Genomic DNA, 14,067 nt, shown 5'->3' with positions numbered 1-14,067 from the left:
ATCACAGTTCACAGCAACCTCCAACTCCTGGGCTTAGGCGATTCTCTTGCCTCAGCCTCCCAAGTAACTGGGACTACAGGCATCCTCCAAAATGCCCAGCTATTTTTTTGTTGCAATTTGGCCGCAGCCAGGTTCGAACCTGCCACCCTTGGTATGCGGGGCTGGCTCCCTAACCACTGAGCCACAGGCACTACCCTAAAAAATATTTATTTTTATTTTTATTTTTTCTAAAAAATATTTTTAAGTACATAATAATTTGATCATCCAATATAATTATTATGAGAGCTTCCATTTATTATGACTGTGGTGGAATTTGATGCTTACTCAGTGTCTGTCTCTCCTGTGTTATGCGTGTAGATGGGATGTGGCATGGTGAATTTGCCCAGCAGCAGCCTCCAGTTCTTCAAGACTCACTTAGCTGTGGGAGTGGGTCTGATGCCAGCAGCAGCAGGACAGGCCATGGCCCTCTTCCTGCACCAGGGCTTCTCCCTGCAGTGCAGAGAGCTCTTTTTGTCAGACTTACTCAGAGATACCAAGAAGATGAAGAACAAACCAGCACCCAACCTCATAGGATACCAAGCAAGGAAGAAGGTGTGTCAGGTGTTATTAATAGCATCTTATTTGGGTAGATTAACATTTTTTCCTCTGAACTATCTGTTCTATTTCAAGTTGACCTAGTATTCCTTATCTTCTTGAGATTGACTGTAGTTTCAGTGTTGTTAATATATTAATAATTAATTGCCTTTGCAGAAGGTCAGAGTTAAAGCAGTGAATAGATTTGAACCTAGTGTTCAAGGCCTAGGTGATCAAACTTGCAAGCAATTAAGCCTTTTTTTTTTTTAAAAGAAGAAATAGAACAGAAAAAAGATACCTTCTGCCTTGAGGGTTTTGACTTCTAGCGCAACTTCAAAATGATTCAGTTATTAGTGAAAGTTTGGGGACATAATGCTGTATAATCAAGGTTCTGCCATATTCTTGAGAAATACAGTTTTTAATATGAAAAGGTTCTATGGAAACTGTATATTTACCTTAGATTTTTTTTTTTTATTGTTGGGGATTCGTTGAGGGTATAAAGAACCAGGTTATACTGATTGCATTTGTTAGGTAAAGTCCCTCTTATAATTGTGTTTACCTTAGATTTTTTGATATTGGTAAGTATACAGCAATTAGTTAATTCATTTAAGGATGAGAGAAGTTTAAAGTATCTAGTTCTTGTGCTCACTTCAGCAGCGCATATACTAATGCATCCGATTCTTTTTATGAATTACAAAATTGACATTTGGCTACTCTTAAACATGAAATTTATGAATAACTATGTAAAACTAGGTAATACTAGGTAGCCACAAGCTATTTATGCTATATTTTTAAAGAGGTAAAATTAACGTTATTTATCAAGTATCACATAGGGGAATGAGGGATCTCTACTAAGTGAATTTCCTGTATAATTTAAATGTACTTCTTTACATCCCAAAATTTAATTTTATTTATTTTTTTATTAAATCCTAGCTGTGTACAATAATGCATTTACGGGGTGGTTTTATATACCATTTGAAATACAACAAATTGGTTAACATAGCCTTCACTGTACTTTTCTTAATTATTGTGTTAAGACATTTATACTCTACACTTAGTAAATTTGACATGTACCCTTGTAAAATGCTCCATAGGTGTGGTCCGACCAATTACCCTCCATCCACCCATCCTTCCCCCTCCCCTCCTCTTCCCTTTCTCTTTCCCCTTCATCTTGGGCTGTAGTTGGGTTATAGCTTTCATATGGAAGTGGGGGTGATTATATATTGGTTTCATAGTAGACCTGAGTACACTGGATACTTTTTCTTCCATTCTTGAGATACTTTATTAAGAAGAATATGTTCCAGCTCCATCCATGTAAACATAAAAGAAGTGAACTCTCCATCTTTTTTAAAGCTGCATAATATTCCATGGTGTACATATACCACAATTTATTAATCCATTCATGGGTCGATGGGCACTTGGGCTTCTTTCATACCTTAGTAATTATGAATTGGGCTACAAATAGTCTGGTGCAAATATCTTTTGTTACAAAGTGATTTTTGGTCTTCTGGATATATACCTAATAGAGGAATTGTAGGATCGAATGATAGGTCTATTTTTAGATCCCTAAGTGATCTCCAAATATCTTTCCAAAACGAACATATTAGTTTGCATTCCTACCAGCAGTGCAGAAGTGTTCCCTTTTCTCCACATCCATGCCAACATCTATAGTTTGGGGATTTTGTGATGTGGGCTAATCTTACTGGAGGTAGATGGGTCTCAAGGTGGATTTGATTTATGTTTCTCTGATGATTAAGGATGATGAGCATTTTTTCATGTGTCTGTAGGCCATGCACCTATCTTCTTCAGAGAAGTTTCTATTTAAATCTCTTGCCCACACTGAGATGGGATCACTTGTTCTTTTCTTGCTAATATAGTTGAATTCTCTGTAGATTCTGGTTATCAAACCTTTGTCAGAGACATAACCTTCATAATCTTCTCTATACATAATCTTCTCCCATTCTCAGGCTGTCTGCTTGCTTTATGTACTGTGTTCTTGGCTGTGCAGAAGCTTTTTAGTTTGATCAGATCTCAGTAATGTATTTTTGGCGTTGCTTCAATTGCCCAGGGAGTCTGCCTCATAAAATATTCTCCCATGCCGATTTCTTCAAGTGTCCCTGCACTCTCTTCTAGTATTTTTATAGTTTCATGTCTTAAGTTTAAATCTTTTATTCAGTGAGAATCTATTTTTGTTAAAGGTGAAATGAGTGTGTCCAGTTTCAGTCTTCTATAGGTCGCCAGCCAGTTCATCCAGTACCATTTGTTGAATAGGGAATTGTTCCCCCAATATTGGTTTTTGATAGGCTTATCAAGGATCAAATGACAATAAGTAGCTGGGTTCATCTCTTGGTTCTCTATTCTGTTCCACAAATCTACTGCTCTGTTTTTGTGCCAGTACCATGCTGTTTTGATCACTGTTGATTTATAGTATAGTCTGAAGTCTGGTAGCATGATTCTTCCTGATTTGTTTTTATTTCAATGTCTTGGCTGTTGAGGTTTTTTCTGATTCCATATAAAATGGAGTACTATTTTTTCCAGATCTTTAAAGTATGACAGTGGTGCTTTAATAGAGATTGCATTAAATCTGTGTATTGCTTTGAGTAGTATGGACATTTTAACAATGTTGATTCTTCCCAGTCATGAGCATGGTATGCTTTTCCATTTATTAATTTGTTAATTTTCTTGTTAATTTTCCATTTGTTTCTTCAGCTATTTCTTTTCTCAGAGTTTCACAGTTCTCTTTATAGAGATCTTTCACGTCCTTTGATAGGTAAACTCCCAGATAGTTCATCTTCTTTGGCACTACTGTAAAAGGAATAGAGTCCTTGAGTATATTTTCAGCTTGACTATTATTGGTATGTATAAAGGCTACTGATTTGTTAGTAGTGATTTTGTATCCTGAGACACTGCTATATTCCTCAATCACTGCTGAGAGTTTTGTAGTTGTATCCCTGGGGTTTTCCAGATATATGATCATATCATCTGCAAAGAGTGAAAGTTTGATCTCCTCTGACCCTATATGGATACACTTGATCGCCTTTTCTTGCCTAATTGCAATAGCTAAGACTTCCATTACAATGTTGAAAAGCAGTGGAGACAATGGGCAGGCAACCTTGCCTGGTTCCTGAACTAAGTGGAAATATTTTCAATTTTACTCTATTCAATACAATATTGACTATGGGTTTGCTGTAGATGATCTCTGTCAGTTTAAGAAATGTCCCTTCTATACCTATTTTCTTAAATGGTATTTTCTGATCATAAAGGGATGCTTTATATTATCAAAAGCTTTTTCTGCATCGATTGAATCATATGGTCTTCTTTATTTTGTTTATGTGTTGTATTATATTTATAGATTTACATACATCAAACCATCCTTAAACCCTGGGATAAAACCCACTTGGTCATGGTGTATAATTTGATATGTTGCTGGATTCTGTTTGCTAGGATCTTATTAAATATTTTTGCATGCATATTCATTGAAGATATTGGTCTATAATTTTCTTTTCTTGTTGAGTCTTTTCCTGGGTGATATTGCTTCATAGAATATGTTGGGAAGTATTTCTTCTTTTTCTATGCTTTGGAAAAGGTTAAGTAGTATAGGTACTAGTTCCTCTTTAAAGGTTTGGTAGAATTCTGACGTGAAGCCGTTTGGTCCTGGACTCTTCTCGTTTGGGAGATTTCATATAGTTGATGCTATTTCAGTACTGGATAAAGGTCTGTTCAACATTTCCAATTCTTTCTGGCTAAGTCTAGGAAGGTGCTTCCAAGTATTGGTCAATTTGTTTCAGATTTTCATATTTCTGAGAATATAGTTTTTGTAATATTTATTAAGAATTCTTTGAATTTCTGAGGTGTCTGTTGTTATTTCGCCTTTTGTCATTTCTGATTGATGATATTAGGGATTTTAATTTTCTGTTTTTGGTGAGGCTAGCCAAAGGTTTATCAATTTTGTTAAACTTTTCAAAAAAACAACTTTTTGATTCATTGACTTTTTGAATAATTCTTTGTTTTCTATTTCATTTAATTCTACTCTAATTTTGGTAATTTTTTTTCTTCTGCTGGGTTTGGGGTTGGAATGTTCTTCCTTTTCCAGTTGTTTAAGATGTCCCATTAAGTTGTTGACTTCCTATCTTCCTGTTCTCTTGAGGAAGGCTTCCAAAATTTAATTTTAAAAAACAACAACTTTAAAGCTGATCTTTCTGTAAAGACTTACAGATTTTACATTTTCATTAAAAAGAAAATTAAAGCTTCTAGATAATATAAAATTTTATATTATAATATTATATGTTGGTGATGTTCTGTATAGATTATTTATTCTACATACAGAAATAATCTTTTGTTTTCAGATTTCTTTTTCATTTAAAGAAATAATCTTTAACAGCTAGAATTTTTTGTTTGTGTTCATTTTTGTAAATATTAATGCTTTTATGAATCTCATCTATCCTTTGATGAAAAGCTTTAAGTATCAATTTCTAATATCTATTTTTCCATTGACCTATCTCAGCTCTTCTGTTTTCCTTCTGTTACTGTATTTGCTCTTATTTTAAAAAGGATTTAAGAGTGTTTATAAAATATATTGAAATGAAAATGCAAATAAAATAAGGATAGAAGCAATAAATACTATAGAAAATAAAATTATTATAGAGAAATATTTAATACAACTACAACAGACAAAAATAATCACAAGTCCAAATCAAGGATTCCTTGATAACAAAGAGAACAAAAGAGATCTAGTGTCTACAAGTAGTTTATTCAGACTTATATCTGATTAAAGCTTTTTGCCATTTGATATTCTATGTGCTGTTTTAAACCACATTCTACCCTAAATTCCAATGCTTGTTTTATAAGTACTGCTCTATTCTAACTAAACCTGTAACACTAAAGTTTCATGTAATAGAAACACATTCATGAGCCGTGAAATGGGGTAAAAATGAGAATATCTAGGATGTTCTGTTGCTCTAAGATATTCTAAGATGAATATACACACACATACAATATATATCTGTATTCTATGTTCTGGCAAGAATGTGAAAAGTAGATACTCTGATCAGTTCAGAGCCAACCTGTATGTAATTTAATGGAGAAGAGAGAAAATCACCCTCCTGAATCTGTTTGTTAATTCCCTCTAGTCTGCTAGACAGAAGATATTTGATAGGTATGCTTCTTGAAGTTGTATTTAACACACTAGAGTTAAATAGACTTTAGGAATAAGGCCAAAAGTGTCCTTATAAAGTTAAGAGTACGTAAATTTTAGGAAGTTATTTTGTTATTTTTAAATTTAATTTTTGAGTAGTTGATAAATTCACATGGGTCAAACATCCAAAACTATCATAAAGTGTAAATGAGAAGTCTATCTCATTCCTCATTTACTCAGTTTCCATTGCGCCCTTAATCATCATTTACAGTGTTTTGTTTTCTCTCCATCCCTCTTGATAAATCCAGAGTTGTGAAGTTTAAAATATGCTTCAGTTGAAGATTCCAAAACCATTTTAGAATGTGCCTTTCTGACAGTATTTTCCCTTCTACCCCATTGCTGTCATACATACCACACACACATCTCAATTTCTTTTGGTCAGTTGGAATGAAAGGTCCTGATTTTTCTCTCACTGGAGGGACCTTACACTTATTCTAATATTGTACCTCTTCCTTTACAGAGTATAACGATTGAATTGGTAATTGTCTTACCACATCTTATTCCAATTATTAAAACCTGCCATTTCTGTCATGCATTTTCTTGAAATTAAACTACACTTACTTTAGAAATATATAGTATGTACTTTTTATCTTAATAATTAAGGCCAAATATAAATACTTCATTCTTTACAATAAGTTTTTGTCTGCATTTAGATGATACAGTTAACTGGTATTCCAGTAGTGAAGAAGAAGAAGGAAGCAGCGTCAAGTCAATACTGAAAACGTTACAGAGACAAACAGAATCTTTACGAAGTCAGCAACAACCTTCCACAGAACTCGGCACTCCTACCGATCCAAGACTTGCTAAAGAGAAAAGTAAAGGAAATCAAGTGGTTGACCCTAGACTTAGGACTGTCCCAAGGCATGACATTAAAAAGCCTTCTGAGCCTGCTCCCCTGGATCTTAGACTTGCGTGGGATCCCAGGAAATTAAGAGGGAATGGAAGTAGTCACATAGGCTCTTCTGTTGGTGGGGCAAAGTTTGATTTACATCACACAAATGCTGGCACTAATGCGAAACACAAAAGAGGAGATGATGACGATGAAGATACAGAAAGAGAACTGAGAGAAAAAGCTTTTATAATACCTTTGGATGCTCCACCTGGTATAATGCTCCAGGATCCAAGGTCACAACTGAGACAGTTCAGTCACATTAAAATGGACATTATCCTAACCAAACCTAATTTTGCAAAACACATCGTGTGGGCTCCAGAAGACTTACTTCCAGTACCTTTACCTAAACCTGATCCAGTATCTTCAATCAATTTACCTCTGCCCCCACTTATAGCTGACCAGAGGCTTAATAGGTTATGGAATACAAAAAGTGATCTTCATCAAAATACAGTGGCTACTGATCCAAAATTAGCAGCTAAAGCCAAAATTAACACAACAAACAGAGAAACTTACCTAGAACAGTTTGGAGACCTACATAGTTCAGGAAGTAAATTAGGAGATCCTAGGCTGCAAAAAAATTTTGACCCTAGGCTTCACAGGCAACCCAATACAGAGTCTCACCAAGTGATTATCAAAGATGCACATACATCAAAGGCCACCCCTCAGTTAGCCAGATCAAACCCTGGTTCATCACAGTCCTTGGGGCCAGGAGCTAGCAACTCTGGTCCTGGGGCTCTGCCCCCCTATGCCCCTAAACTCTTGTCTTCAGCTGGCCTTCCACTGGGAACTTCAAGCTCAGTTCTTGGTGGTATTAGTTTGTATGACTCTAGGGATCATAATTCATCATCTACATCAGAGCTTGCAACAGTTTCTTTAGGAGAAAATGCAGAGAACCAGAAAAAAAGTATTAGTTTAAAAAATAGTGACAAAAATGAGCCTTCTCCTGAAGAAACAATCCTGCCACAGAAAACCACTCCAAACATGGAAGTCACTGTTGATGGGCCAGCTGACCCACAGGCAGATCTCAGGAGTTCTGGTAAGGTTCAGGTCCCAGCAGTGCACAGTCTTCCTATTCAGGCATTATCAGGCTTAATTAGACCCCAGTACAGCGATCCCAGGCAATCAAGGCAGCCAGGACAGGTGAGCCCAACACCAGACAGTGATACCAGTAGAGAAACAGATGATAAGTCTCTGAAAGAGGTTTTTAAAACTTTTGATCCAACTGCTTCACCATTTTGTTAGCTGATGTGTAATTAAGCAATTCTTTTCACTCTTGTGACTATTGCAGTCCTCTGCTGTTTTGTAACTGGTTTACCTCTATAGTTTATTTATTTTTAAATTATAAATACTTTTCAGCTGCTAGTACTGGAACCACATGAAATTATAGCCTCTAAAACCTGTGGTATTTTATATAATATTTTTATAACTTTAAGAGACTGTAGGAATTGACATAAAAACGTATCATGTTCATTTCCATTACATATTTATTGTAAATAAATCATCATGAACTCAACCCTCTGCCTGAATATATGCCAGTGGTCTTTCATAATCAATGTTTAGATAAATTATTGCCACTTTTATATGGTTGTTTAGTTTCAAGCAATATGATGTACATTACTTTTGAGAAACAGTATTTTGACTAGGACCCCTCTTATTTGTCAGCACAGAACTGATTAATATGTAATGCTAATTGCTGATTAAAATGTAAAGTGAAGTAAAGAAAACATTTTAAAATCACAATTAGCAGAGCAGTTCATGTTTAAGGGCATCACTTTATTAGTACTGGCAATATTATTTGTGTAAATGAAGCATTGAATGTCTTTTAGAAGTATTTTATTGTATACTGTATCATAGAAGTTGGAGATACATAAGTAGAATGTTTTGCTAAAGTAAAAAATTCCCAAGTTCTCCAACATAACTTTTTAAATTTAATTTTTCATATGAAATAGTTATGAGTTACTGCTGTGTTACATTGTGATGTTTATGTATTTCAGTGTTTTTGTTTTTGGCAGCATAATTTATACTACTTTTCAATGATGTAGCTGCAATAATTGTGTTCATCATGACTTTGATAATTTTTAATGAAATTTTAAAAAGATCCAGTGAAAGTCTGTAGTGATTATTACACTGATAATGTTTTAAATGTCTAGGTTCTATATTTTTTCTTAAATAGCAAGAAAACACAGAGATTACAGAGTCAACTGTATTTGACTACCAATAAAGAATCTCTTTCAGATCTCACCTGACTGGTGTTCTGTAACAGAAGGGATTATTACCTTGTGTTTTAAGTATTTAATTTTCTAATACTTTGGAAGTATCCTAAATTGATTAGAAATTGTATTTTATGGAAATAACTTGTATTCATTCTTGTGTATTATTGCAGTATATAAATGTGTTATATATATACACACATATATAATTCATAACTGAAACTAAGTATTACATGATCTTGAACTGGAGGTATAGAAAATATGTGCTGGTAATAACCCGAATAAGTAACTTGATAAAGAGTATTTTATTATAAAATAAAATGAAAATAGGTAATAAAAAACTGTCCTGGGATGAAACAGCTACACTTGGGAAGTGATTTTAAAAACATACAGCAAAATATTTCTGTGGAAACCTAACATTCAGATAGCAAATAGTTTATTAATAATGCAATCCTTTCTATGGACTTCTTTTTGCCTTTTCTTGCTCCTGCACTAAAACAGTGCTGCAATTAAGTGAATAAGAATTCTTCCCACTTAAGAAGGTTATTGTATTCTAAGTTGAAGGACTCAAGGGAATGTAAAGATACTTTAGTTACATTTATCTGAAATGGCTCTGGATAACATTTTTGGGTTAAAAAGTGCAATTTAAAGCCAGCCTCCATAGAAAGTATTTTCTGATTTACTGTCCAAACTAACTGTAGTTAATTGAAAAGTCAATAAAATGGATAAAATTGACAGAAAAAGTATGTAAATTTCAAAGTATAATTTACTCTTTTGTCAGGATAAAATCAGTTAAATTGCTGAATTTTAATAATTGAAAATTTTAGCCGTTTTTAAATTTATTCACGTATTTTGCAATTATGTTGTGTCAAATGCTGTTTACATTTTAAACATACAAAAAAGATAATTGGCTTGTTAAGGATTAAAATAGAATCTAAATTCTTGACAAAAGATGTTTTTACTATTGAAAGAGATGTTAAAAGATTATAAAGTTTAAAAGTCACTAATGAAAATTGTGTAATTAATATTTGTTTATTACATGTTCTTGAGTTCTTGTTGTATCAGCTAGGGCCCTAGAGGCTATTTTACAAGAAAATTTGGACTTAGTTTCAAATTGGACAATATATTTTATATAAAAATATTTTATTTATGTTTAAAATAACAATTTTTATTTATCATGCAGATTTTTTATTGGGATAACATATCCTATCAACATAGATAAATTTCCGTGTTCTTATTTTTTCCTGTTTTCTCACAAAAATTGAATAGCTGTTTTCCCCTCAACAAATAAGTCTTTCATAAGGTGAATTGGTATTTTTACAATTCATGTAATTTGATTTACACTATTCCCAGAAAAGTAAGTTAATGACCCTTTTCTTAGAAGCTACACATTTAGAGGTAACAGAAATAACCTGTATCTTAAAAGAGTCTGGATAGGCTCATCAGTTGAGATGTAACTTAACTATTTATACTGGTTTGCAATAGAAGTTTTATGCCTGTTTATTTTTATGTTGAACAGAGTGGGATTTATCAGTGTGTTGAATTGGAATGCCTAGTAGATCATAATAATTTAGATTAAGCAACTTCCTCATATCTTGGTTAGGACCTGAACTTTGAAAACTAATCAAATGTTGGAGTGATTTCAGAGTCTCACTATGTTGCCCTGGGTAGAGTGCCGTGGCGTCATTCTCACAGCAACCTCAAACTCTTGTGCTTAAGCAATTCTTCTGCCTCAGCCTCCCAAATAGCTGGGACTAAAGGCGCCCGCCACAACACCCAGCCACTTTTTTTTTTTTTTGGTTGCTGTTGTCATTGTTGTTCAATGACAATGACAATGTTGTTGTTGAGCAAGCCCCAACCAGGCTCAAACCCTCCAGCTTTGGTGTATGTGGCCCGCGCCCTACTCACTGAGCCATGGGCGCTAAGCCCATTTCAAACTTTTTCAACAATTGAGTCTGTGTCTGTATGGATCCTCTGGGTTTCCCAGTTGACTGTTCCACTCCCTAGAAACAAGCTGCACCCAAAACAGCCTAATTGTGAAATGATAGCTGCCTGGGTTTCTATTAGCTTTTTAATTTGCCATGGGACTTTAATAATAGTTTTCCTTCCTAGTCCTACTTATTTTAAGAGTAGAATAGCTGAGTAGTAAAGAAATCCTGTATGAACTTTAATTTTGCTGAAATTAATTAGAGAAAGAGGGATGGAGAACTTACAAGGGCTGGGAATTTAAAGACGATGAATTCATATTTTTGTTCCAAATTGATTTCTAGGCAGCTTATCTCAATATCTCCTTATCTATGAAATTGTGTTGATTTCTATTGATCACAGATTTGATGTAAGGAGTGAGTTATTTTTATAGTGTATGTATGTAAATATAATATATAATTGCTTTATAACTTTTATGAACATAATCATTATGCTCCCATGAGGATGCATTAAATTGTACAAATTAGAAAATAACATTATATGGTTTGTGTGGTTTAGCAATTTTATGAAATATCTGAGACAATGTACATTGAGGACACAACAGTAGAATTGCTTGAGCTGTTGTTTTAGTGGATATTAAACCCATCAAGTTAGCAATTTCCTTAAACAGTTGTGTGTCAGACACAGGACTTTGCTACCTTACAGCTATATAGGTTTGTAATGTCCCTTCAAGATCTGACTTCTCTGCCCATTTAATACAGGTTGGATATTGATAGCAGGTTAAAAATGCCACAGTCCACATTAAGTCATAGCATGTGTGGGCACAGTGGCCAACCATTCAATGTAAGAGCCATTGGCCCTTAGAAACTAGAGGTATTTACTCTTACTTAGTACATATTTCTGCAGGTATGTGACATTGAAGGCTTTCTGAATGACCACTTGCTTGAGAAAAGTATCATTTGCATTTATTTAATGACAACTAGAAGTGAGATCTTCCGGGAGCTCAAAAAATCTTTCTATTTGTAGGACACAGAATCCTATGGTGGGGATGTTTTCCCTGACTTCAGTTCTGTGCTGAAGGCTGTACCTCAGAGGGAGGGTCTGTGGTCATGCAGTCCACAGATGGGATCCCCATAATCTTCAATTAATTAGAATTTCCTCAAATTTTCAAAACAAAGTGCTGTAATTATCAGAAATGGTTTGGCAGTACTTGATAATATTATGTTCAAAATTAAGTCCAGTAGAATATATAAAGCATTTGTAAGCTATAATTAGTTTAAGTAAGACTTAGTTTAGGAAATCTAAGCTTTGACATGTGTAACCAAACAAGGACTGAGTGTTTAAAGCTGTTTTCCTCACTTAGATGGTATTATTTAGCATTTTGTAATGCCTTTTCCCTAAGAAGTGTAATGTGATTTGCAGAATGAGTTTTAGTGGTTACTAATCACTTTATTACTGAAGTTTTTGTGAGAGTAGTTTTTTTTAATCAGCAATATCTGCCAATTCTAACAAAGCCCAAATTAACCTGCCTTTCTTAGAAAGGATTCAGACCTAAAAAAAGGAGTTTAGGTTAATGTGAACATAGTACACGTTTCATTTCTTAGAAATTAGAATTTCTAATTAAAAAAAAAGAAATAAAAACATTTTAGCCATGGTGTATGCTTTTGGAGGCAAGACCAATACGTATCTCCTAATCTTTATATTTCTCCATAGCAACAAGACAGTTGTAGGCACGCAGTAGGTGCTTTGGTGACTACTGTTGATTGCTTCCTGACATTTATCCAAATGTAGGTTTTATAGGTGCTGTCATCTGTGAGAACAGATGAAGCAGAAGCATTCCACTACCCTATTCGGAAGAGTGCAACTTATTGATTATACCTCTTTCAGTAGACACAGTGAGCCTGCCTGGTTTTTTTTGTGCCTACTTCTGCTCCCAAGCAATGTGAAGGCAGAGTTATGGCAACTTTACTTAGGGGCTAAATGTTCATACAATAATTTTAAGAGTCCTCCAGACTTAGAAGATAGCTCTACTTCATGGTAGAAGTTTGGATAGATCTTTAATTTATTCCTGTTGATCTATGAAAGATTCTTTCTTTAACCAGAAAGGGAACTGCAGAGAGTCATATATTTTTATTTTTAAATATGTTTCTCTAATTTCTCCCTTCCTATTTCTCTCAAAATAGCCAAAATGATAAATTCACTAATGAATAGCATTTAAAATTACTTTTATTCTAACATGATGAACAGTAATTTATGCTTATGATTTGATTCTAATTTTAGATCTTGTATCTGGTCTTTAGATGTTCTTTATTACCCTTTGGAATAGAATAACTATGTGCTATTGATAGCAAAATCATTGTGGGCATAAAAATATTTGTTTCTTAACCTTAAATAAGATTGTGAGTTCTTGGAATAATATAGCATTGTTTATTCTTGGGTCTCTTCTTTTTTAAACTTAGAGTTTATAAGACAAATGTGAATAAACAGCTAATGATAGCATTTTAGAAAAAAATGATTAACACTTCTTCACTCATTACTGATTTTAATAACTTCACAAGGTAAGTAATAAAATTTGCATTAGCTAATGTTTTATCAGAGGTCTGATATATAATTTATTATAAAGGAATTAAATATATAATGGCCAATTTTAAAAAAAACTAACCATGTTGTTCCCAAATCTTCATTACCAGCAACATCTTAGGGTTACTTGTCGATAATATGCTATATGTTTTATATACTTTTTAAATAAAGTGAAAAATGATAAACCATTATTACAGGAAAGAGGTTTTAGTCCCACTCTATTTTATAGGCATGTGCCCTCCAAATGTTTGATAGGGAAGTCTAATAAGATACAAAAATATCTTTTCAAGAGGTAGAATGATATTTCCTTATTAAAGTGACAATCAAGAAAGAGTCATTTCTGTACTTACTTGCCAAAGTTCAAAAAATTTTTTACATTCTTTACCCTAAACCTGCTGCCCTATCCACCCAGGATTCAGAAAGGGCTCAGCCTAGATCAGGGCTCCAGGGCCCAGGTCATCTTGTTTTTTAGTCTAGGGCTTCTCCTGGCATGTGTGCCCCAGGATGCTGTGTGTGGCTGGGTGATCACACTGTGTGTGTGTGTGTGTGTGTGTGTGTGTGTGTGGTGGTGGTGGTGGGGTGTCCGACTTATGATGGCCCATTTTCTATCAGATCTTCAAATACCAATCTGTGGGCTGAAATCCAGGTTACATCTATTCTGTATGAAGTGTTGTTTGTTCCCATCTTTCCAG

The 14,067-nt window shown here is 34.2% G+C and overlaps 1 protein-coding gene across 1 annotated transcript in view; it reads left to right on the top strand.

Moving 5' to 3' along the window:
- ZC3H6 (zinc finger CCCH-type containing 6) overlaps positions 1-8,394 on the top strand; it is a 66,428-nt gene extending 58,034 nt beyond the window's left edge. The window contains exons 11-12 of the mRNA XM_012811015.2: positions 358-591; positions 6,421-8,394. Of these exons, the coding sequence (XP_012666469.1) occupies positions 358-591; positions 6,421-7,901 (1,715 nt within the window). The 3' untranslated portion in view covers positions 7,902-8,394. The remainder of the gene's footprint in view (positions 1-357; positions 592-6,420) is intronic.
- The last annotated feature ends 5,673 nt before the right edge of the window (positions 8,395-14,067 follow it).

This window comes from Otolemur garnettii, unplaced genomic scaffold, assembly GCF_000181295.1.
Source record: "Otolemur garnettii isolate 467f Iridium unplaced genomic scaffold, OtoGar3 scaffold00148, whole genome shotgun sequence".
NCBI classification, from domain to species: Eukaryota; Metazoa; Chordata; class Mammalia; order Primates; family Galagidae; genus Otolemur; species Otolemur garnettii.
The sequence above is the reverse complement of the archived record's forward strand: the minus strand, read 5'-3'. Positions and strand labels throughout refer to the sequence as shown.